Source organism: Kickxella alabastrina, assembly GCF_025024165.1.
Source record: "Kickxella alabastrina strain RSA 675 chromosome Unknown BX661scaffold_1, whole genome shotgun sequence".
Taxonomy (NCBI): Eukaryota; Fungi; Kickxellomycota; class Kickxellomycetes; order Kickxellales; family Kickxellaceae; genus Kickxella; species Kickxella alabastrina.
The window spans coordinates 102,146-125,117 of NW_026251472.1; the positions used below are offsets into that span (position 1 = coordinate 102,146).

The following is a 22,972-nucleotide window of genomic DNA, read 5'->3' on the forward strand; positions in this document are numbered from 1 at the left end:
TTGCTATTGCAATCACCCTATTTTTTACATTTCATATATTAAAAATGAAACTATACACAGCATTGGTCTGGGTGGGAATGCTGTCGTCGGTGCAGCCTTGTCTCGCACTCTCGGGCAGTAAATTCCGGTTCAAGCTCAATCAGCTTTACGAGGTTGGAATTGGGCTAGATGGTCTGCGCGGTACGCCCGCAGCCTTTGGAGATTTCAATTCCAACCAACACAGCGACCTGTTTGTAATATCTCCAGACCAAACAACCATTCAGCTTTGGGTGTGGGAAAGCGACCTCAAGCAATTTGCGCACCTCGACTCGGCTGACATTACGGTGCCTGGGGTCATTTTGAGCAATGTAATAGTGGGTGACTTTAACATGGACGGCAAATTGGATGTTATTGTGCAGGGACAGAGCAAGGGGAGCAACGAGGTTGTTATGCGGTGCTATTTGGGCGATGGGGTGAACGGGTTTAGTGATAGCGGACAGCTGCCATCGGCAAATGGTGCGCTTCCTTTTGCGTTTGACTGGAGCGGCAGCGGAAGGGTGGATCTGCTGGGCGCGGCGTGGGATCACAAGGACGATTCGGATTCGGGTGTACGGGTGTGGTTGCATGTAGACGCCGATCCCTCATCCAAGCCGCCGGCGGCAAAGACGACGGCAAGCAGCAATGTAGTCAGCACCAGAGATAGCACCCTGGTGAAACGCGATGATGCAGAGCTGTTTGAGCTGCGCAATTTTGGCGTGGGAAACTTGACCGTGGCCATGTGCAGCCCTGCCAGCCCACACTCAAGCGCCTTTGTGGATCTAAACGGTGATTGCCTCCCGGACCTATTTCTCGTGTGCCACGGAAACGAAGAGTACCAAATCTGGACAAACTCCAAGACGGGCTTCGAGTACTCGCAGACTGGAAAACTGCCGTCAAACGCTGGGCCCGTCTCCTTTGCCGACATGAACTCTGATGGCAGCATGGACATGGTCATCCCAATAGTGGGCAAGTCGCAGATATACATTGTTTACAACGAGCAGCGGCCGTTGTGCGTCGGATCGCGCAAGCAGGAGGGCTGCCGCAAGTTTAGCCGCATCTGCGAAGCCGACGACGCATTTTCCTTTTCACTGAAGGACGCGCAGGTCGTTGATATTGAAAAGATGTGGCCGGGGGAGACCCTTTCGGATTCGCTGGCGGACTTCCAGACTTCCGTGACAGTGCCGCCGGCCGTGCGCTTGACGGACGTTGATCTGGACGGATATCCAGACATGGCATTTGTCACGCACAAGGGCAAAGATGAGTCGCACGTGCGGATGCTGCGCTCGGAGCTTTGCCCTGACTGCAAGATCTCAGGTGGCGCCCAGCTGGACTACCGGTCGTTTGTAGCAATCAAAGAGGGCGTGTCTGTTTTGGAGACGCTGGGGCGGCCGCAGGATGTGGCCTTCTTTGATATTGACGGCAGCGGCACAGCTGACCTACTCGTGCACTACCTCGACTCGGCAGGCAGCAGGCGGGTGTCTGCCATCTACAACAACTTTTTCACCGATGCGTTTTTCATCAAGGCGCTGGCATGCCCGACTAACGAGAAGCACGTGCGCTCATACTCCGGCTTCCTGCCCGGCGCAACCTTCAAGTACCTTGTTGTCAGCGATTCTGGGGAAAAGCACGTGGCGCAGTCGGTTCAGGCGCCGCAGTCGGCGTACCGCGCGCTGTTTACACCCTACACTATTATTGGGATTGGGCGGACAAACAACTACATTGAAGACTTTTCTGTTGGATCGTCGAGCCAGCTGGGCGTGCATGAGAGGTCGTTTGAAGGGCTGATTCCCAATTCGCAGGTTATTGTTTTCCCGGTCAACACCACATCCGAGTGGAGACTGGAGCTGTATATGAATAGGTCCGAGTCGACGCCGTATATTTTGGCCACGCTGCTGTCGTCTATGGGCTTGCTGGCCATCACTGTGTTTGCGCTGGGCGCTATGGAGCGCAAGGCTGACCAGCGCGAAAAGCAGCGCGCACTGCATTCCATCAATTTCGATGCGCTGTGAGCAAAAATAACGACTGTTTGATTTCAGTCTGATATTTGCAATATTATAAAACTATTATTGTTTTGCACTTTACAAGAGCACGGCACGATACAGCACGACACATGGCAAATGATTCAAAGGAGAGAATATATGGAAATTATAAAATGGAAAAAAGAGAGAAAACATGTTTGAAAAGAATAAAAAACTATCCCCCTGCTAAGTGGAAGTTCGTCTTTCAGTTCCGTAGTCTATTTTAAAGGCCGTTTCCCTGGTCCTTGATGCGGATCTGAGCGCCACTGGTGAGATTGGAAGCGCGACGAACAAAGCGCGGCATAGGAGGACCACCGGCCTCCGGGCCAGCAGCAGCGGCACCGATGGGATCCCGCAACAGCGGGTTCTGAGCACTCAACGGCTGAGCCTTGCAATCACCGGCCACTGAGTCTTCGACTACAGGGGACAGAGCCGGAGCACCCATGCTGTACTCCTTGGGCGGCGAGAACGCCGTCGGATGTACCATCGAACACGAGGGGATGACTCCAGAGGCACCACCGGAAACCGGGATGGCTCCGCCGGCCTCTGTAGTGGGCGAACTCGCAAGAGTGCCTGGGTTGATCGGCGTCTGAGAGTGCGGGATGGTGTCAACCGAAGGGTGCTCGTCACCCACTTGTTCGTCTGTCTTTCCGGCCTTGGACATTGCGTAGTCGCCGCTGTCAAAGTACTTGCGCTCCTATTGTCAATGTGAATTTTTTTTGGTATACCGTTAGTTTTTTTGTCATTTGGGAGAGGGTGGATAGGCACTGGTTTGTGTGTGTATGTGCTTTGTGCTTACTTTAATCTTTTGCGTCAGAACATTCTTGTTCATCGGCAGCTTGCCGTATTTTTTAAACTGCGTCTGCTCCTCTGGCGTGAGCTTCTACATATACAAAGACAAGGATAAAAATCAGTTAGTAACAAAAAAATATGACGTGCCCTTATTTCGTACTCAAGCCTGTAATGATAGAAAAAGAAGAAACATACGCTGAGGTCCACTTTCTGCTGTCTTGCCGGAAGCATTGCTGATGTATTTTAAGTTGACAGTGCCGAATCGAATTGCAGTTTGTTAAAATGGATAGATGCGCCCAGTACTCTTCTCGAAAACAAACAAGGTAAACGCAAGAAAGCCAGTAAAAATAGGGGGTGGTGTGGTTTAAAAATATATATAAATAAAAAAGTAGAAGTTATAAAAGCGGTCGTGTGCAATTGAACTGTAATTCACTTGATAAAAAAAAGAATAAAAAACCCAGACTTTTTACATTTTTCTTAGTTATGAAAAATAGAGGACAAAAAAAGTAGTAAAATTGGTTTTTTATTTGGCCGGGATTAGGTGCTGCAAACACTGGCCAAAAAAACATGGTGCTGATCACGCCGCTCAATTTGGGCAAAGTGTTTGTTTCAAATCTTCTCCCCCACTCTGAGTTTTAAAACATCTCGTGATCTCTCAATTGATGACTTCGGCTCGAGCTGCAGTCATGTTTTTTTATAACGAGCCATTTTTTTCTATAGTGAAAAATTATTGACCTTTCGGGGGTTTGTTGACATTAAAGAGCAATTGACTGGTGTGAACTCAGGCTGCTCTTTGTTCTCAAGTATTTGTTTCTTGTAAAAAAAATTACGGTGAAGGCACATTGTCAAAGTTTCATTTTATTCCTTTTTTATTCTTTTTTTATTTACACATTGCAAGACATTCTCACACTGCAAACGCATCCATTTTTTGCACTATTATTTATTATTTTTCTCATATGGATTATACCCAAACAACAATAGCAACACCACCACTGCCGCCGTCGTTGACTCCGGCCATGGACGACCCGCTCTCACAACTAAGCATAGTGCTGTCCTCAGAGCACGACGCTGTCGAGCAAGTATGTAAGCTCCACACAGAGTCCTCCGACATCCGAGGCAGCCTCCGCCTCTTCGACACAGCCTACCTCGATGTTCTCAGTTTCCTGCACGCTCAATCCACAAACAAAGACTCACACGAGACTAGCAGCATACTGAGTTCACAAAAGGGGCTTTTGCAAAAGCTTTCCGAAATAGCAATGCAGGAAGAGGCGCCGATGACACTGGAAGCGGAAGCAGCAGCTGCATGGGTGCTCGCAGACTGCGTGGATCAGCTGAGCGACAGTGAAGGAATATGCACGCGCCTGGGAAGAATAGTAGGCCAAGTTTTGGCAACCAGGGTTGGGGAAAGCAAGGAGACGGAAGCATTGCGCCAGTTGCTCAGGGCAACGGGGATGCGCGAGGGCCCGTGGCTTGACAGCCTTCTAGTAGTGGTGTGTGAGGCCATAGTTGAGCTGGCGGATAATGACATTCAAGGGCAGGCGTTGCGGAGAAGCTCCCAGCTGCTCTGCTTGCTAGCCCAGCTGCTCGAAGACTATAGTGCATATGCCCTTCGGGTCATGTCATCCGTTGATTCGCTGCGGCGAATGGCACGGCACGTTATCAAGCTATTGAGTGATTCGCATCCGGCAGTATCCGCCCCCGCACTACACGTGCTTGCCCGACTCCTTCTCACCCCCGTGGTAAGCGGAAGGCCGACTACGCTGAGCATTTTGGGCGACAGTTTGCGTGGAAAGCTCTTTGACGAGGCGCACCTGGCCCGCACCGTCCTACTCGTCTCTGACCTGTGTCAGAACTGCAACGGCAGCGACAAGCAGGAGGACTTTTTGGTGCTGGAAGCTGCCAGTGGGATTATAGCGTGTGTTGCGCAGAGTCAGAGTGCAGCTGATAGACGCGGGTTCTTTGAGATGACGGAGATGGCCAGGGCGCTGGATCACCTTGTGGGGGTGGCGCGCATTGACCGCCGGTACATCCATCCGCTGGTGAGTATAATCAACCATGTTGTCAGGGAGGGCGGGTCGTCGCCACTGGTTGTGGCGATGTGCACGGACAGAGGCGATGATTTCGCGGGGTCAATTGTCGCTGAGGTGTTTGATATTGTGGGGTCAGGCATCGAGGACATCCCGTACACGCAGCCGCACTTTGGCTTGGCAGCATCAGCGGGAGGCCAACAGCAGACATGGCCCAGGGTATCCAGCGACGAGAGCGGCGGCGGATGGCTCGTGCAAAGCACTGTGAGGCAGAGGCAGGGTGTAATTGAGTTTCTTGCGAATGCGCTGCGCTTGAGCTGTGAGGCGCAAGGGAGCGGAAGCGGCAACGTGAGGGAGCTCATGCAGGCCATAGCGCAGGTATTGGAATCCAGATCGATTGGCTTCTGGCGCACTCAGGGCGAAGAGGATGTGGCGACAATCAAGAATCTGCTGGGCATGCACTACTGGACTGTAAGGCCGGTGCTGGAATTGGCCATAGAGCTGGCTCGAGTGTCGCCCCAGTTTGAGACATTCTGGGTGCCGTGGCTGAACGAGGCGGATGCTGGCAAGTGGGCTGCCGAGGTGTGTCGCACTGTGACAGAGTGCCCACAGGAGATACTCAGCCAGGCAATCCACCGGGATATTATGAATGCCTCTGTATCTGACGATATATCTGTGGCAGCAAACAGCAAGCTTAGCATTCCTGCAGCTGTTGTTGTGCCTAATGTTGCCACGCCTGCTGCGTCTACCCACTCGTCGTCGGGTACCGCCTCTCCGCAGCCGCCTGCGACGACGTTGGTGCCCATGGTCATTGGCATTGATGCCATGCGTGCAGCTAATCTTCCAGAGCCAGTTGCTGATGTGGACGAATTTCCGGACAACACCGCCGATGTTCTTCAGAGCGTTGTGCTAAAGCAGTGGCTGCGCATTAGCGAAGCCGAGATTGCCGCCAGAGTGATCTCTCTCGATCCCATGGCACCTACTGTTTACAGCGTTGTTGACCAGGCGCGTCGCAGCCTTTTGGGTGGATTGGATGCTCTGCAACTTGGAATCGCGGCTACACAGGCTCTGCGCCACAGACATGCCGTAGCCGCGCACCAGCTGCAGTCTGATTACACGGCCCTACTTTTGAGCGAGCAAGAGGCCCGCGAAGAGACCGAAGAAGAAATAACCGAGTTGCAGCAAAAAATGGCATCAGCCAGTTATCTTCAGGAGCAAGCAAAGCAGGAACTCATGGAGCTGTCTGCTCGGCTGCAAAATACTGAGTCGGATGCATCTGAGTGGAAGCGCGAGTGTGTTGAGACTCGAGGGCTGCTTGAGACAGCCGAGGAAAAGGCAAGGGAGGTTGCGGCGCTGAGGGAAAACGTCGGCGGTTTGGAGCGCGCGCTAGGGGATGCTGTGGCTCGCTTACGCATTTTGGAGATGCAGGCTTTGGCTGAGCGTGCTGTGGGTGAGGAGCTGCGCGGGAAGAACGCGGCTATGGCTGCGCATTTGGCCGAGTACGTGAAAGTCACCGAGTCGATGAACAATCTGTCTCGCCTGCAGCACAATTAAATTTTATTTATTCAAATAATATATACACATATGCGACCTGGGTGTTTGATGTGCGAGAATAATAGCTGCAACTGTTTGCAAAAGATATGCGGACCGTTACCAACCAATCTGAAAGTATACGTTGGTTGTGTGGTGCCCAACACACATTTCAAGCCACTATCTTCCCTTTTCAAGAATCAAGATCGCCATCATGGCCACTATACACATTTCTGTTATTGCTGGCTGACATCAAGGAATACCATGATGTTTACAGTGCTGCCCACACAGCGCTGCCCCCTTTTTCAGTTAAGTAATTTTTAAGACTTGAATATATCGATTTAGACCCACATTTTTATAGAGCACGACAGGTTGCATTAACCAAATGGGATTTCCATATACAAATCAGCAATTCCGATTAAAAGTCCGCATTTGAGTATTTACGTAGGTCGTGCGGAAAAATAATCACTGCGCTTTGTGATATATATAAAGGATTACAAATACAAATCTTTGATTTTGTTCTATTATGTTCTGCTCAATACCAATTTTCGACATTACTAATGCATTTTGTTGTCCCCTGAATGTGCGCAAGCAGATCTTGGCATGTATAGGGGGGATGAGCGAAGGGAGCGCGTGGCAAAATGGCATTAATGTAAATTTATGAATTTGGTATAAATACTCCATTACTTCTCACCATATCTTCTCGCTTTTTTTCTCATCACAACTTTGTCCAATCAATATCATCCATACAAAAAACAACTAGCCTCCCACTTGAACTTACACTTGAACCTACACATACACTCAAAATGGCTCCTCTCGGCACTCTCATTGGCCCCATGCCTAACCCCCGCAACTTCAAGGCCCGCATTGTTGCTGTCATTACCGGGCTTGAGCTTGGCACCACCCCCGATTTCCAGATGGGCGTTGACAACAAGACTCCCGAGTACTTGGCCAAGTACCCCGCCGGCAAGGTTCCTGTTTTCGAGGGCGCTGACGGCTTCAGTGTGAGCGACTCAAGCGCTATTGCCTACTACATTGCTGCAAAGGCTGGCAGTGAGTCTACCCTGCTCGGCCAGACCGCCGAGGAGACTGCTGAGATTCTCCAGTTTATCCTCTTTGCAGAGGCTGATTTTGTGCCCGCCCTCATAGGTACATTGGCACCCCTAATGGGACATGCCAAGTTCTTCAAGCCCGCTCACCAGCAAGCTGAAGAGCAGTTTTTCCGCTTTATTGATGTCCTAAACACCCAGCTCATCAACCGCACTTTTGTTGTTGGCGAGCGCCTGACCATTGCCGATGTCGTTGTTGCCTGCGACTTGCTCTATTCATTCCAGATGTATTTGACCAGCGAGGACCGCGATAAGTACCCCGACCTCACCCGCTACTTTACGACCATAACTGCCGAGCCCGCCTTCAAAGCTGTGCTTGGCGATGTTGTTCTGTGCGACAAACGTATTGAGCTCGCCGCTCAATAATCAGAAGGCTGCGATGTGCTGCAACGGGCAGAATACATTTTAGATAACACCATTAGTTTTAATTGTTTACCATTTTTGGTTTTTTTTTAATTTCTTAGGGATGAATCATTGGGTGGACATTTTTCAAATTCCCATTGATCCCACGCTGGTAATATAATTAATTTCATCATCACCAAAGCTGTTTTGTTGTCTATCAATTGTCTATTTATTCGAGATTTATGCCCTGAAAGCAATTTGAGCAGTCATCAGAAGCGAAATCACATTAAACTTTTTGAGCAGCCATTGGTTTTCTTGCTTGGAATATTTGCCATTGTTGCTGGCCTGCTCCCCACTATGTGTCTTGCTGACGCCTAGCCATATCATATTGAGCATTTGATGTGTGTTTTTAGAAAATGCAAATATCTTTGGGGGAGAGGAACTGCAAAAACAACGCATGGCTGGCAGCACCACCTGAAAAATACTACATTTGCTCATTTGGCTGTAATTTTAATCGTTGGAATGTTTGATTTAAGAAAACATTGGTGAATTGAAATGATAACAAAAACACAAGCGCATGGTAGCCTTTCTTGCAATACTGCAAATTGGGGATGCAGGTGTGGCACAATGGCAAGTGGAGTAAGTCACGTTCCCACGATATTTTTCACTGGCTTTAAATACGCCATCAATAAAATCGCCTTATTCACACTGCTTTCCACAAACATCTCAGCAGAAGCAATACAAAAAACCTTTGTTCACCTATCTACTTGTGCACACATGCAGCATTTAAAGTTGGTCGACTGTCACATTTGCATAAAAACAATTAACTGATGTCAAACAGACGCAAATTGAAATATTGAAATATTGTACTATTGTCGTTCAAAATGTCTAAAAGGCAAGCACCAGCTAGTCAATTCCTTATTTTCTGCCGTTTCATTTTTTATTTCACACTACAAAATTATTTGCCATGCTAAATACCATTTACAGTTTTGATTTGTCAAGCACGCTGCTACTGCTTGTTTCGACGCTGCTATCCCTCTTGGTTGTTGGTACCATCTTTAAGCGAGCATATTTTACCCCGCTCTCCAAAATACCCGGCCCCCTCCTAAACTCCATCTCCAACCTGCCCCTGTACTACCACACAGCCCGCGGCCAATACCACAAGTATACCATTTCTTTGCACGCTAAATATGGCGATACAGTGCGCGTTGGCCATGACCAGGTGTCGTTGGCCAATGGTTCCGAGCTCCGCCGTGTTCTGGCTACGCACTCTTTCCGTAAAGGAGAAGCCTACAATACTGGTGTGCTCCCCGTTCAAACAATGTTTTCAATCACGGATCCAGAGCTCAACAAGACCAGGAGGCGCCAGATGGGCAACACGTACTCGATGACCCATATGCGTACTTTGGAGGACGCCATCCTGGAACATGGCGTGATATCTCTAATTGAATTCTGGGATGCCGAAATCAAAAAGGGCGCAGACGTCAATTACTTTTATGGATTTAACGGCATAGCTTTTGACGTTATCGGAATGCTCGGGTACGGAAAGAGCTTTGACATGCTCAGGGGAAATGACACAACTGTAACCAACAACATAAAAAAAATAATTACCCTTAGTGCTGTTGTCACTATTTTTCCTGCTTTGAAACGGTTTACTTGGCTATTCAAAGACTTGTTTGCCGCAAGAAACAGCCTTATTGCCATGTCTCAAGCGGCGGTTGCGCGACGCAAGCAAGATATCAGCAACACGAACGCACAAGTAGCTCACGCTGATATTCTGCAGAAGATCATCGACGCCAAGGACCCCAAGACCGGCCAGACATTAAGCCATTCCCAACAATCAGCTGAAATTATGTTAATGTTAAGCGCAGGCACGGAAACTACTGCCAACACTCTTTCGTGGACCATGATGTACATTCTTCATCACCCTCCAGTGCAACGCCGCCTCCGTCAAGACATCCGCCGCACCTTTCCAGATAAAACCAACCCCATTCGATACGATGAGGCCAAGGCACAGCTGCCCTACCTCACGGCTGTACTTCACGAATCGATGCGCTTAAACTCTGCAGCGCCTGGATATTTTCCACGCAGCGTGCCTCCTGAGGGTACCACTCTCTGTGGCCAGTATAGAGTCCCGCCAGGCGCGCACATATGCATATCCCTTGCTGCCAGCCACCGCAGCCCAACTGTGTGGGCTAATCCGGATGGTTTTGATCCAGAGAGGTTCATGGGCGCCGACGGAGAGGCAAAATCAAGTGAGCTGCTGGCCTTTAGTGCCGGAGTGCGTGCATGTATAGGCCGTAATCTTGCATTGATTGAGATCTACACGGTGCTGGCTAATCTGCTGCGCAAATACAACTTTGAATTACCCGAAGACGCTCCGTACGGCCCGCACAGGATTAAGAATGGCATTCCTGTAGAGATTCCCGGGCTTGCTTATAATACATGTGGACCAATCAATCCGTTGGTCAACTGCCGTGTGCGCATTACGCACGCTGAATATTGATATTAATTTATAAATATTATTGGTCTCTAGTATTTACAATATGGCGCACTTATTTGATTATATCTATTAACTCGTATTTCCATTTTATGAATGCGTTAATTTTGCCTGTAGAACAAGCCATGCTGGTTTGACAATACACGCTTTACTTTGAATCCAATGCATCAGCAAAGTGAAGTGAACAGAATAAAGTATATTTTGAATTTAATATTAAAATAAAGAATGTTGTTACAAAAAAACTAGGCTCGGCGGTTATTGGAAACAAAAATGATAACAAACTCGGAATGGTTCAATGCCAAATTTATAACCGCCGGCGTCCCGGTTTTCTTAAAGTAAAATGGCTTTCCCGCTGCCATTAAACTAGCATATCCTAATAATCTTGCGCGGCCTAAACATCACAAGCTTTGTGCAACCATAGTCGTCGTCGTTCTCTTCAGACTCGCTGCATTCTAGCTGGCGCTTGCGCTTGGTTCCCCTACTAGGCTCGCTTGGCGCATTGGTCTTAGTACTGGAACTCGTATTTTTGTCTGAAGTGTGTGCCGACCCACCAGAGTAGTCCAAGCCGGTGTCCGGATTTGCACTTGCGTGGTCTGTGGTCTGCGACGCCGGTGGGGTTTTCTCTGAGCTCTGGGTTTTCGGCAGAGACGCGTCGCCTGTCTCTTGAACTGTCGGCACTGGTGATGGCTGGAGCAATTCCGCTGCGCCTGTCAGAGAATTACTAGCATTGTCAGCACCCTGCGGGGCCTGATGCGTGTCGTACAAAGTGGGAGTGTTATCGAACAACAGCGGAGATAGAGCTGAAGTTGGATCTGGATTTGAAACTGGAACTGAAGCTGGAGCTGGAGCTGGAGCTGGAGCTGGAGCTAGGTCTAGGGCTGGGGCTGGGGCTGAGGTTGAGTCAGTTGGAATCGGATAGTATGCTCTATTCTTATCCAATGGCAGAAGATGCGGTGCGTCGTTAGATGAGTTTGTGATACCATGAACAGCTGACAAAGGCGGGGGCAGAGCTAGAGTTGAATCATCTGGATTATCGTTTGAAGGCAATGCCAGCGGGTCTTGAGACAGAGTTGTCGATGAATTGTCAACTGGATTCAAAGACAGCTGCTGAGGCAAATTCGCAGTTGGAGTAGAAACATGCGGACTGTTGTCTGATTGCACCGGCGGCAGACTGGCCCAGCTACTCAGCAAATTTCCGACCGGAATAAAAGCAACAGCAGACTTTGCTTGCAAAGCTGAGGGAAAAACTGCGCCATTCAAACTACCATGCGAGGTTGATATCGACGGCTGCGGGGCCGGCGAGGCATTGGCCCACTTTCCAATTGGAGGGGAAAAGACAAAGGGTTGAGGTTGCGGGGATGAGACAGGAGCCGCGCCATTCAAACCATTATGCAGCACCAGCGTTGACGTCGACGGCTGCTGGGCTGGCAAGGCATTGGACCAATTACCAACCGAAATAAAAGAAACAGCGGGCTTTGACTGCATAGCTGAGGCAGAAGCTGCGCCATTCGAACTACCATGCGACGTCGATGTCGACGGCTGCGGGGCCGGCGAGGTTTTGAGCCAATTTCCAACTGGAGAGGAGAAAACGGAGGTTTGAGGCTGTGGGGATGAGGTGGGTGCCATATTACCCAAAGCATCAAAAAAAGCCAACGCTTCCGGGGGCAGCGAGGAGCATGCAATCGAATAATTGGCGCTATCGGATGGCTCCTTAGGCAAGTCCGCAGCGTAGCAGCCGTTCTCCCTGTAATCATACCACTCGTAAACACCACATATCTGCTTGTCGCTGACTGTGCGCATGTCTGTCCCAGTGCTTAAAAGCATGTTCCCGATGTAGTTGTTGTCATGATAGAACAGAAGCCGATGCAGTGGGTTAAGAATACTGAAAGCTCGGATTGTGTTGATCTCAGAGACGCCAAAGCAAAGTGGGAGCTCGATGGCATTGGATATTGCGCCGGCCTTGAGTATAGCCAGGGCGCTCCTGTGCACGTTTTGGAATGCAAATGTGTTAATGTCAATTCTGCCCGTGTCGAGAGCCGAGAAGGCAGCAGTCATGACATATAGAAGCGACTCAGCATCGTCTAAAATGGTGTGATCCAAATGCCCCCTCAGCATGCGGATGCTGGCAAAGCAGGGCATACTCTCGGCTATGTAGCGGTTTCTGCTGGCGTGCGACAGATTGTCAATATTAAGACCCCATTTCCTTGACACTCTGGCTTTGACCCTGGGGCACACGTTTGGGCCGAGCTTTGCGCAGCCCCAGTCAGAGACAAATGCCGTTGTATTGCGCTTGGAGATGTTGTCCGGCGTGAGGTTGCGGTGGAAGACGCCTGCTTCCTTAGCCTTAACGAGGCATTTGAGGACCTGAACAATTTCATCCCTCATAAGCCTGCACAGCCTATTGCAATCATATGGCTGGTTGGCAAGCGACTGGAAACGCGCACCAATCGACTCACCAATGTCCTTCAGGACAAGGAACTCGAAACGGTAGCCCAAAAAGTTGCCGACAAGGACACCACTCCCAAGAACTTCTGGAATACCCGGCACGCCACTCTCCGCGAGTATATCGTAGAAAACCCCCTCGGGCACACTATCAACTGGAGTCCAGCAAAGCTTGAGAGTGGCAGGCTTTTTTTTTATGCCAAACAGCACCTTGATCGTGTACGGCCCGCGTGGACGCATACCAATGGCTGGCTGCACACCATTGCTGATATCGACGGCAGAAGTCGTGCGCTCACTGATTGCTGTGACTTTAGCTGCTTGCATGGCGCCGATGCTAAACTCCAGGTACCGCGGCTGGCTAGCCATGTTGACAATGTGGCCAAACTTGTGTGCGGGTTGCATCATGATGTACCAAAAATTAAGCAAGCCAAGGCGCTGACTCCAGTCATTTGAGATCTCTTCGTAGGCGCTGTCAAAAACTGTGCCGCATGGTACGCAAACATAGCCTTCTCGCGTAAACAGGAGAATGTCGACCGCCATGCCGTGCACAAAGGCAACCGGGACAAATTGACGCAGGGGTTGGACATCCCATGTCATCATGATCCGCTCGCCCAACCTCCCAATGATATCGGCTGGAAAATCCCTGTTTTCGTAGAACTCCAGGCTTGCCTCTACATACAGGTGCACTGCATCGAGCTGATTTGCGGCGTACCCGCTGTAGGTGAACACGTTTGCTGGCTCAAACATCGGCGTTCTGTCCTTGGTCAACGTGCGCGGGCCATACACGAGAGGGCTGCAAGGGTCTTCAGAAGGGAAGGCGCCATGGTAGGCGTCATACAGCTGATGGTATATGTTGCCAATAGCACGGGCAACCTCGCCAGCGGTGCCTATCGCGCATGTGCCGTCGGGCATGACAACAAAACCTTCGCAAAGCATTGGGAACTTATTTTCCATGTCGCGGAAGACCGGCTCACACCGTTCCTTGTGCTCGTCATAATGATTGGCGCCCCAATTAAATAACGTAGCAAGTTCGTGAACATGCAGCGAGTGCGCGTTACCGCGAAGCTGCTGGCCGAGCAGCAGCTGGCGCTTGAGAGTCACAGCGTCTTCCGCCATAAGCCTACCACGCGGAGCCTCGGGCCAGCCTTTCTAAATTGACAATTGTAAACAAACAAACAAATACAATACACTTTTAGTAGAGTAGTTTAATGTGTGCAAAAAACATACCAAAGCAAATACCACCAATAAAACTCATGTGTGAGCAGTGTATTTGCAAACATACCTCAGAAGCTACCTCTGTGTAAGACTGTGGCCCAGCATTTTTGGCGGCCGGCGCGCCCAATCCGCTGTTGTTGGCGATAGTGCTGTTGTCCATCGTAAATACGCGTTTAGAGAAATAAAAATAAAAATAGAGAAGGCGTATTTGAAATAAGAAAAAAAAGCAACAGAAAGTTTTTGCTGCAAGTCGTAGTGAACAAGAGAAATAAGAAATAGAAAGCTTTCACTGCGAGTCGTAGTGAACAAGAGTGGTAAAAAAAAGCAAAGCAGAAAACAATATGCGAGTGCTTAAAAGTACAAGTTAAGGTTGAGAGTTAAAGTAAGCGAGAGAGCGTAAAAAACGGAGAGATGGATGGATGAAAGAGCAAGAGTGCAAAGTAGAATATGTCAGCATTCAAAGGCTGGGAGTATTTCAATTGAAAATGTCAATAGAAAAAAGATGGTTTTCTTCGCAGCCGCCTTGGTCAGTTTATATGGAAATAAGGCCACTGGGAGGAGTGCGAGTGTGAGAGGACGAGCAAGGGAGGGGTTGGAATTAAGGGAGAAAATATTTTATTGAGAGCGTTGACGAGGCAAGCAGCCAAGCAGCCAAGCAGCAACACACAAATCCAACAATGAAACACGAGGATATGCTGATATGCATGCTGATCAGGGTTTTTATTCTTGAACAAGCCCCCTAATAGAGCAATTGAATTTGGCATTTGTATATCGATTGGGATGATTACCGCGTGGAAAAGCAACATGCAATACCAGATCAACACTAACTGCATTGATCAATTGTTCAGCATGCATGCGGTACCATTGAATACGCCTTTTTCCATTCCCCATTTAGAAAACGGAATGCACAAATCAAAAATGTAAATGGGCACGTATTTAATTTGCAACATGAGCTTTGCAAAATGATATTATTGCTGGCAAAAGTGGGATGTAGCCAAGCCTCATAAATGAATCAATATAAACGAGCGTTTCCATTTATTCCGTCCAAATAAATATGTGCAAAGTAAAAAATATATATATGGACTGGACAGATTGTGAAAAATAGCCTAAAATATAATATCGGGGGTTGAATTTAATTTGCTTCGTTAAGCGTAATCACAGCAACCGAAATGTCATCACGGTAGCGGCGTGAGACCGGTGGTGGGATGGCCAACATGTAGCGAATAATCTCATCCCTGCGATTTCCATTGCCATCGGTAGATAACGCAGCCCGAATCAAATGCGTAGCCGCATTCTTATCTTTGGTGACCAAGCCGCTGGCCGGATCCCTGGCCTCGTACCACTGAGCAACAACTTGTACAATATCGGCATCGGCCATCTGGTCATAAAGCCCATCTGACGCCACCACAATAAACCGATCGCCCTTTCCAAGCTTGTGCCGGACAATGACGGGATGCGCCGTGACATATGGCGGCGACAGAAGATCAGGCGGCGACGTTGCATACTTGTGACCGTTGGCCAGCAGCTGCGGGAACAGCGCACGCTGAACACCAATCGGCCATTTGTAACGGGAGTCACCAAATGCACGTGTGGGCATGAGACCGCCCAATATGCGACCAGACCTTATGACTGTTTCGCCTGGATGTTCGCGGGCCAAACGGCTCAGCTCATTTTGGTTCCCTGCCGTGTGGTCCTGGCTGAGCCGCACAGCCTTCCATGTGCCATTGGCGAGACGCACGCCGAGAAGCGCGCGGCTGTCGCCAGTGTTGGCCACCACAACCTCGTTTGCGTCGGTGTCAACCAGGGCAACCAGACCACAGCTGCCAGAGACGGCGGGGCCCAGCAGACGGCTCATCTGCGATGGGTCCGCTAGACGCTGGTACTCGGCCAGCGAAGCATGCACCAGCTCATTATCCATTGCCATGAATGCGGCTGTCAGAGCCATCGGAACCGTGTCCCACCCGCGTCCGACATCACGCTGCAGCCTCACCACAGCATCCGAAAGCGGGGCACTGATCGTCTTGTTGGTGCCCTCGATTTCCTGTAGCGCCGCGTCAATCATCGGCTGCATGCGCGCAGCCAATTGCTCAGCACACATAAACCCGGCATGCCCGTCGAATACGCCCACCATGTATCGTGATCCGCCATGTATGTCACCAGTCGCCAAGTAGTCCTCGATGGGCTCGTTGGACGACACCTGGTCAGTATCTATGCGCAAGGCTCCATTGATCGCCTGCCATGATTTTTCATTGGCACGCAGTACAGCGTCGACCTCGTCGTCCGTGAGAATGGGCAGGCGGTTGACCTCCTTGCGCCTCTCAACTTTTGTCATTCCCTCTAAGCGCTTCTGTGCGTCACTGCGCTTGGTTGCTACTGACTGAAGCGCAGTCTCTGTTGGTGTCGCTACTGTAGTCAGTGCAACTGCAGGCACTCCAGATGGCTGGCGCATAAAGCTGTATCCAGTGACGCTGAGGAGAGCAAGCACACCGGCAATAGCAATGGTCAGCGACCGCTTTGACCCGGGTGTCTTGTTTCCGAGCTCTGTCTCCTTTTCGCTATCACCGGCGGGTTTCTGCGACTCGGAGGTAACTGCAGTGCTGTTAAATTCCCTGTACCGCTGTCTGAGTGTCTCGGACGCCATGTTTGCCAATTTAAACTGCTTGAAGAGAATGGAAGTGTGGGTGTGTCTGGCCAGTGGTTGAATTAAACACCGTTGCCCCGCGGTTATGCGAAAGAGTATCTGTGCGGAATTCATCCACCTTAGAATGGTAAAAAAGGGTGTAGAATAAAACCTAAAAAATTGAATGAGAAAGAGGGACAAAAGAAGCGTAAATAAAAAGGTAAAAGGAGGCAAGTGAGGCGGTAGGAACGCAAAGGCAAAATTGATGGAAAGGATTCTAAAGCGCACGATTTGCACTTGACATAATCTTGACGCACAACACAGCGTAAAAATTTCCCCCGAAAAACGTTGCATTTGCATGGGCCTACTCCGCACATATTTTAATTTGATCTGTTTGTTAATCACCGATTGCATTTTTTTTGTATTTTTGGGTTGACGTCCACCACACAGTGGTAAAAGAAAAGAAGTCCAACTATTTTATTCGTCTTGCAATTCTCAGTTCTCAGTTCAATTAATTTCTGTTTAATTCAATTCTATATAAACATATATATACATAAAAGTGCCCAAAATGGTTCCTATCACAAAACTAAAAAGGTCCGCTCCCGAGGTGGTCGTCTTTGACGCGTCGTCCTTGACCAAATCAACAGCCAAAACAGCCAGCAAGGCACAGTACAAGAGCTTCATGTCGGCCAAAATAACCAAAATCAACGCTAAGCCGCCCAAGATCAGCAAGGAAGCGCAGAAGGAGGAGCAAGAGTCGCGCCAGAACGACCGTGAACTGAACGATCTTCTCGAAGGAAAGCTGATGATCGAGAAGCTTCATGAATCACAGCTCACCGGAAAGGACCGTCACAACCACAATACCCAGAAGCTTATGAAGCTTGGAATGAAGATCAAAACCAAGAGCAACCTTCCAGCAGATCAGTTTTTCAACGCCCAGCGGAATCGCGAGAAGCGGGCAGCAGATTCCATAAAGGATGCCAAGGACAGGGGCGTGTTGAATGCCACGGTCAAGCGCGAGTTGGAGGTCAAGTATTTGGGCAAAGCCCAAGAGACCGAGCAGAGAAAGCCCAAGCTCAAGATGGGTGATCGTGGATTGAGAATCGGAGAAGGGAAGTTTAAGGACGGCGTGCTTCACATATCTAAAAGCCATATTGACCGCGTTAACGGGTCGGGAAAGACCCCCGGCAGAGTGGGAAAGTCGAAGGGCGGCAAGGGCAAGAGCAAAGGAAAGAACAATTCTGGCGGTAACAAACATGGCAGAAAGCGCCGCTAAACATTGCATGGACGCGCGCACTCATTCACTCGCGCTTATAAAATGTATGCACAATATAATTACCCCCTGGCTTGTATTTTGTTTGTAACCCTATGTAAAGTTTTCTATTTTAAAGGCTTTGCGACCGAATGGTTGCTCCTTTATGGAATATTTTTTTCGGTTGAAAGAAAAAAATAGTTGCAGTCAACAAACAATTTTTGTTTGCTCTTTGAAGGTTTTAGTCTAAAGAAACTTGTGCACCATTGTGTTGAACACATGTTGGAGGGAGTAACAAAGGCTAAAACTAGAAATAAGGTATGTGGTGTTACATTCGCTTTTCTTCATCTTTATTCTCACTGTCTTATATTAGTATTATTTTTATAATTAAAATATACTTTTTAGCATGCTTTCAACCATTAGGCGTCTATCTGCTGTAGCTGTGGTTACATTTTTTCTGTCAAGCTTTGTCGACGCCGGTTTATCTGGTTGCCCGAAGAATTTGGCTATCCAGTTGACCAACATCTTCCAAATTGGCGACATCAAGTTTCAGTATAGCAACTGTGAGCTGGACAACGAAGGCTACGGTTACGCATCTGGTATTGCAAATTTTTGTACCGGCACCAGCGACACTTGGCCTGTAATAATGGCCTACCACTACCTTACGGGTGGAAACGACGAGTTTTCAAAGTACGACTCTGTGCTGGCCAAAAGAGCAGAAGACAAGGACGGGTCAGTTGTTGGGCTTGAGGGCTTTTGTGAGGTATGGCAGAATGCTTCGACAAACAAAAATTTTATTACCGCGCAAGACGCGGTCTATGATGAGCTTTACTTCAAGCCATCCCAAATATTTGCTGATGAGCTTGGGCTAAAGCTCAGTGTCAGCCAGGCTGCCATGTATGACACTGCCATTTTACGGGGTGCTGGCGACTATGTAGGCACCTTGGGCGGCATCATCAAGGAAACCAATGAAAAAGTGACTGGTAACAAGCAAGGCGACTCCAAAAGCAGCCTCAAGATTAATGACTATACCGTCGACGAAATAGAGTGGCTGAATATGTTTTTGGACGTCAGGGCCAATTACGACAATATTGGAGCAGCTGTAAACATCAAGTCGTACAAGTACATCATTGAGCAGAAAGAGTATTCTTGGAAACACAATATTAGCATTCTTGAGAATGGAGGTCAGCCTGGAAATATTACCTGTGACAATTCTTATAATTCACAATCGGAGCAAATTGCCCAACCACTTGTCGCGTGTGGAAACTCGTGCTCAGAGCTTGGAAGCAGCAAGTATAAATCATTTTCCAGCTCTGCCAGTGGAATAAATAGCTACGGACCGTATGTACTGGCTCTGGGTGGTCTGGCAGCCCTTTTCAATTATTATTTTTAATTTTTGAAAGTGCTGGTATATAAAACGACAAGAGTATAACGGTACTTTGCAAATATTGTCAAACGGCAGCTGCATGTTGCTTTTAATTGTATTTGTTTGTTAGTTAAATATATTGATTATAAATTAATTAGTAAAAAAGTATTAATATAAGAATAATTATGTTAAAAATACAATAAAACGGATTTTAATGATGTGTTAGTGTGCAGCTGCTAATGTTGTTGTTTTGGCTACCTGCACTATATGGATTTAATGTTAGGATTTATTGCAAATATTGGGTTTAAACTTTATTAACAATTCATTGTAATTACCAATAATAATTGTGTTGTTGTGAGACACGCCTTGCTCCACGAGCGTCTTGCTCATGTCTAATAATCTGCGCCTGTACAGGCTTTTTTGTTTTGTCTAAATGTGTGACTAAGCACAGGCGCTTGCCTGCTTAAACCATTAGAGTTGTTATTACCCTTGCAAATAGTTTCTATTAGCGTGTGTGTAGTACAGTCTTTGTTCACTCGTATTCTGAGTTTTGCCATTTGTACTGAACAATGTATAGTTAATGATATAATATATAAGTAATAGCAAAAAATTAAATGATAATAATGTTGGTATTATATGTGGAAGGCCCGCCTAAATTTCAATATAAATATTTTACAATTTTTTATTTACTCGCACATTTTAATTTGCAATGGAAAAATCTCTTTTCCACAATCTGCATAATTTTGTTTTATATTTGTGTCATCCGTTGCACATTTATAAAATGCAAAAATAAATGAAAACGTGGCTATTTTATAAAGACATACATGGTGTCATCCTCATTGCTTTTTAACGTCCATGGCAAAGAAAGCTGCTAAGATGCGCAGTGAAAATGTCAAGCGAGATAGTGATTTAATTTGCAGTACAGCTATTAATATCCCGTTCATAGAACATTCATAATCTTACAGCCTCTGTTGTTTAGTATTGTCGCTAAAGTGTTTTGCAAACAGTGGAGTAAAACAATATTAAACTATTCACATTTATTTTTACAATATATATTTAAGTTTTGTGTTTAGACATGTTAGCTAGCCCAACGATATGGAGGTAGATGCTGAGGGCGAAAATCATGGGACAGACTCTCGTCAGCTAACAGATGGATCCGATATGGGCCAAATCACAGGGGATCAAATTAGGTGCCACAATTGACATCCGAACATACTGCCTGTCCCAAAATGGATGTGCTAGGCGCAAGAATACAGACATGTCAATAATGCTATATCAGAGACCTGGGTTACTTTCATAAGGATCAGTCCTTGCAAACAGACGACACAGCTGCCAGTGAGTGCCACAAAGACAAGGAGATATATATAAGGCGAGGCCGGCGATAGTAGCACTTTAGAAACGCTAGTAATAAAAACCTTTATAATTTCACACCCATTCTTTAACACTATTACAGTTGTGCTCCCCACCCCCCTCTTGCATAACAAACAGGTAGCAGTAAACATTTATTGCATTGTAAAACAAAATATCTCATCACCAATACTTTTTATTATTATCATTTCTTTATTCTAATTTTGTTTTAAATCCTATAAATAGACCAAACACCAACTCTAGCCTTTGTTAGTTTTGTGACAACCACATGGGGCACACATGTTTTCTTTTTGTTGTTTATTTTGTATATCAGTAAATAAAGAGCGCCAAAGAAACAAAAGAAACAATTTGTCTTTTAAATATATGAGGGCTATATATAAATATAATTATATTTATAGAAAAATGAATACCAATAGCGAGCGTGGAATAGTAAATTGTGTTTGATTGGATATTTAAGATTGCTTGTGCACATCTTTTCTTTTTATAAAATAACGCCTAGAGTACTTGCATGTTAAAATTTCTTGTGCTTTTTAGTATGGTAAACAGTAGAAACACCAATTTTGTTAACCATATAAAAGGCGACCTTGAAAACACCCAAATAATCCACTTTCCATTACACTGCTTTTACTCACAATATTTACCAATCTTTTAGTTTTTCATTAAGCATGCTTCTCACTGTTAAACGCCTGCCTGTACTGGCCATTGCCACATTCTTCTTCTCAAGCTCCGCTAATGCCTGGCTTAATGTATGTGAAGTCAATCTGACCTATCAGCTAACCAACATCTTCCAAACTGGAAGCCACTTGTTCCAGTACGATAATTGTCATGTGGACACCTCGGGGAGCGGCATATCATCTGGTATTGTAAACTTCAACACCCGTTCAGGGGATACCTGGGATGTCATTAGTGCCTATCACGATGCAAAAAATGAGATGAATGATTTTTCCATATATGGTAATGCCTTGCAAGAAAAGGCTGCATCAAAAAGTGGTTCAATATCTGGTCTTGAGGGATTCTGTGACGTGTGGAAGGCATCAGTCAAAGATGTCTTGTTTAGAAATGCGCAAGATCTTGTCTTTAACAACTTGTATGTGCTCCCATCCCAACTTGAAGCCAGTAAGCTTGGTCTCCAGCATTCTGTCAGTATGGCAGCCTTGTATGACACTGGTGTGTCACTTGGGGCAGGCGAGGGCTCATCAAGTCTAGGTGGCATTATTAAAACAACCAACAAGAAAGTGACCAAAGATATTCCTGGAAAATCAAATAGTACTATCAAAGTTAATGGCTACTCTGTTGACGAAATTGAATGGCTAAATATGTTCCTCGAGGTCAGAGAAAGTAAAGATAGCCACGGTAAGAAAATCAACATCAAGTCTTTCAAAAGTATTATTAGTGCAGAACGATATAATTGGAGCGAAGATGGTATAAATGGTTGGGTTGATATTCTCGACAACAAAGGACAGCCTAAGCAGCTCACATGTGAAGGCTCATTCCGCTCGCCAGAGTACAATTAAATAATAAACTACTTTTTCTTGCAGCGCGGCAATCTCTAAACTTATATATCCATAAACCCATAAACATTAGAATCATTATAAAACCCCACAAACATTTTTTTAGATTACCTTTTATAATTTTTGGTATAAGCCTAATGTTCATAAATTTATCAATAAAGTAATGTTGCGCAACCCGAGGATATGGAATTGGATGCTGAGGCTGAAAATCGTGAAATGAGTCTCTGTCCACATGCCGATTGATAGGGCATAGGTGGGACTATGTGAGGGCAAATCAGGGGATACAATAATTACATCCGGATATGCTCCCCACTTTATAACGTACACACACGAGCGCGCATATGCAAAGAGCACAACATTACCACTCCAAGATACTGATCTGCTCGCAGAAGAACCAATTCTTGCCAACGGAGTGTGCAACTGAAAAAGTGCACAACAAAGGCAACGCGACACATAAATATGTCGAATACACTTACAGTTCTACTTTTGATTCCCTTAATAATAAAAACTATGACAAAACTCATACATACTTTTAACACTAGGTAACTAGTGCCCCCCATCAAAATCATAACAATACTTTATCAACAACCTTAATTAGTTTATTAAATTTGTCTTGTTCATTGATTTTCAATGTTTAAAGTCACGAAAAATAGTGTCACACCACTTTGTAGTGCTCCACACACACACACCCTCTTATTATAACAATGTAGTATTAAAAGATGGGGTGTCAGTTTATAGAGGTTTTTATTATCAATGGAATCAAAAGCATAACTGAGGCCGACCTCGCCTTATATATGCCTCTTTTCCTTTATTGTGCACTTCATTGGTTGTGCACTCCGTTGGCGAGAACTGGTTCTTCTCT

At 46.9% G+C, this 22,972-nt stretch overlaps 10 protein-coding genes across 10 annotated transcripts; 7 read left to right on the top strand and 3 right to left on the bottom strand.

The window, feature by feature from the left end:
- Window positions 1-77: 77 nt before the first annotated feature.
- BX661DRAFT_139245 (uncharacterized protein) lies at window positions 78-2,027 on the top strand (the record flags this gene model as incomplete). The annotated part of the gene is made up of 2 exons (XM_051532776.1): window positions 78-605; window positions 711-2,027. 2 exons carry the CDS (start codon window positions 78-80, stop codon window positions 2,025-2,027), a joined length of 1,845 nt encoding a protein of 614 aa, XP_051394820.1.
- Window positions 2,028-2,574: 547 nt separating this feature from the next.
- On the bottom strand, window positions 2,575-3,059 carry BX661DRAFT_132901 (camp-regulated phosphoprotein/endosulfine conserved region-domain-containing protein; the record flags this gene model as incomplete). Its single annotated transcript, XM_051532607.1, has 3 exons — window positions 2,575-2,733; window positions 2,836-2,919; window positions 3,024-3,059. Coding segments are annotated over 3 exons (279 nt in total), but the record flags the coding sequence as incomplete, so codon positions are not given.
- Window positions 3,060-3,621: 562 nt separating this feature from the next.
- Window positions 3,622-6,446, top strand: BX661DRAFT_174838 (uncharacterized protein). Its single transcript, XM_051533922.1, has one exon. The coding sequence runs from the start codon at window positions 3,785-3,787 to the stop codon at window positions 6,407-6,409; it is 2,625 nt and encodes an 874-aa protein (XP_051394822.1). The 5' UTR covers window positions 3,622-3,784; the 3' UTR covers window positions 6,410-6,446.
- Window positions 6,447-7,049: 603 nt separating this feature from the next.
- On the top strand, window positions 7,050-8,032 carry BX661DRAFT_174839 (glutathione S-transferase). The gene has a single exon (XM_051533923.1). It carries the CDS (start codon window positions 7,192-7,194, stop codon window positions 7,858-7,860), a length of 669 nt encoding a protein of 222 aa, XP_051394823.1. The 5' UTR covers window positions 7,050-7,191; the 3' UTR covers window positions 7,861-8,032.
- Window positions 8,033-8,773: 741 nt separating this feature from the next.
- BX661DRAFT_174840 (cytochrome P450) lies at window positions 8,774-10,374 on the top strand. The gene has a single exon (XM_051533924.1). The coding sequence runs from the start codon at window positions 8,804-8,806 to the stop codon at window positions 10,340-10,342; it is 1,539 nt and encodes a 512-aa protein (XP_051394824.1). The 5' UTR covers window positions 8,774-8,803; the 3' UTR covers window positions 10,343-10,374.
- Window positions 10,375-10,617: 243 nt separating this feature from the next.
- Window positions 10,618-14,570, bottom strand: BX661DRAFT_174841 (uncharacterized protein). The gene is made up of 2 exons (XM_051533925.1): window positions 14,061-14,570; window positions 10,618-13,927 (listed from the first exon to the last, which is right to left on the bottom strand). Exons 1-2 carry the CDS (start codon window positions 14,151-14,153, stop codon window positions 10,700-10,702), a joined length of 3,321 nt encoding a protein of 1,106 aa, XP_051394825.1. The 5' UTR covers window positions 14,154-14,570; the 3' UTR covers window positions 10,618-10,699.
- Window positions 14,571-15,009: 439 nt separating this feature from the next.
- BX661DRAFT_174843 (phosphatase 2C-like domain-containing protein) lies at window positions 15,010-16,869 on the bottom strand. The gene has a single exon (XM_051533926.1). The coding sequence runs from the start codon at window positions 16,746-16,748 to the stop codon at window positions 15,126-15,128; it is 1,623 nt and encodes a 540-aa protein (XP_051394826.1). The 5' UTR covers window positions 16,749-16,869; the 3' UTR covers window positions 15,010-15,125.
- A 249-nt stretch (window positions 16,870-17,118) lies between these two features.
- On the top strand, window positions 17,119-18,225 carry BX661DRAFT_174844 (uncharacterized protein). Its single transcript, XM_051533927.1, has one exon. It carries the CDS (start codon window positions 17,182-17,184, stop codon window positions 17,887-17,889), a length of 708 nt encoding a protein of 235 aa, XP_051394827.1. The 5' UTR covers window positions 17,119-17,181; the 3' UTR covers window positions 17,890-18,225.
- On the top strand, window positions 18,186-19,433 carry BX661DRAFT_380 (lysozyme-like domain-containing protein). The gene has a single exon (XM_051539115.1). The coding sequence runs from the start codon at window positions 18,272-18,274 to the stop codon at window positions 19,256-19,258; it is 987 nt and encodes a 328-aa protein (XP_051394828.1). The 5' UTR covers window positions 18,186-18,271; the 3' UTR covers window positions 19,259-19,433.
- A 1,831-nt stretch (window positions 19,434-21,264) lies between these two features.
- On the top strand, window positions 21,265-22,230 carry BX661DRAFT_167692 (lysozyme-like domain-containing protein; the record flags this gene model as incomplete). The annotated part of the gene is made up of 2 exons (XM_051533359.1): window positions 21,265-21,952; window positions 22,217-22,230. 2 exons carry the CDS (start codon window positions 21,265-21,267, stop codon window positions 22,228-22,230), a joined length of 702 nt encoding a protein of 233 aa, XP_051394829.1.
- Between the last annotated feature and the right edge of the window lie 742 nt (window positions 22,231-22,972).

Excerpts from the sequence above, each read along its gene's own strand:
- BX661DRAFT_174839 (XM_051533923.1), top strand. The coding sequence starts at position 7,192 with ATGGCTCCTCTCGGCACTCTCATTGGCCCCATGCCTAACCCCCGCAAC.
- BX661DRAFT_174841 (XM_051533925.1), bottom strand. The coding sequence starts at position 14,153 with ATGGACAACAGCACTATCGCCAACAACAGCGGATTGGGCGCGCCGGCC. Across the intron at positions 13,928-14,060 it reads ACACAGAGGTAGCTTCTGAG|AAAGGCTGGCCCGAGGCTCC; the intron begins GTATGTTTGCAA and ends TTGTCAATTTAG.
- BX661DRAFT_174844 (XM_051533927.1), top strand. The coding sequence starts at position 17,182 with ATGGTTCCTATCACAAAACTAAAAAGGTCCGCTCCCGAGGTGGTCGTC.
- BX661DRAFT_380 (XM_051539115.1), top strand. The coding sequence starts at position 18,272 with ATGCTTTCAACCATTAGGCGTCTATCTGCTGTAGCTGTGGTTACATTT.
- BX661DRAFT_174840 (XM_051533924.1), top strand. The coding sequence starts at position 8,804 with ATGCTAAATACCATTTACAGTTTTGATTTGTCAAGCACGCTGCTACTG.
- BX661DRAFT_174838 (XM_051533922.1), top strand. The coding sequence starts at position 3,785 with ATGGATTATACCCAAACAACAATAGCAACACCACCACTGCCGCCGTCG.
- BX661DRAFT_174843 (XM_051533926.1), bottom strand. The coding sequence starts at position 16,748 with ATGAATTCCGCACAGATACTCTTTCGCATAACCGCGGGGCAACGGTGT.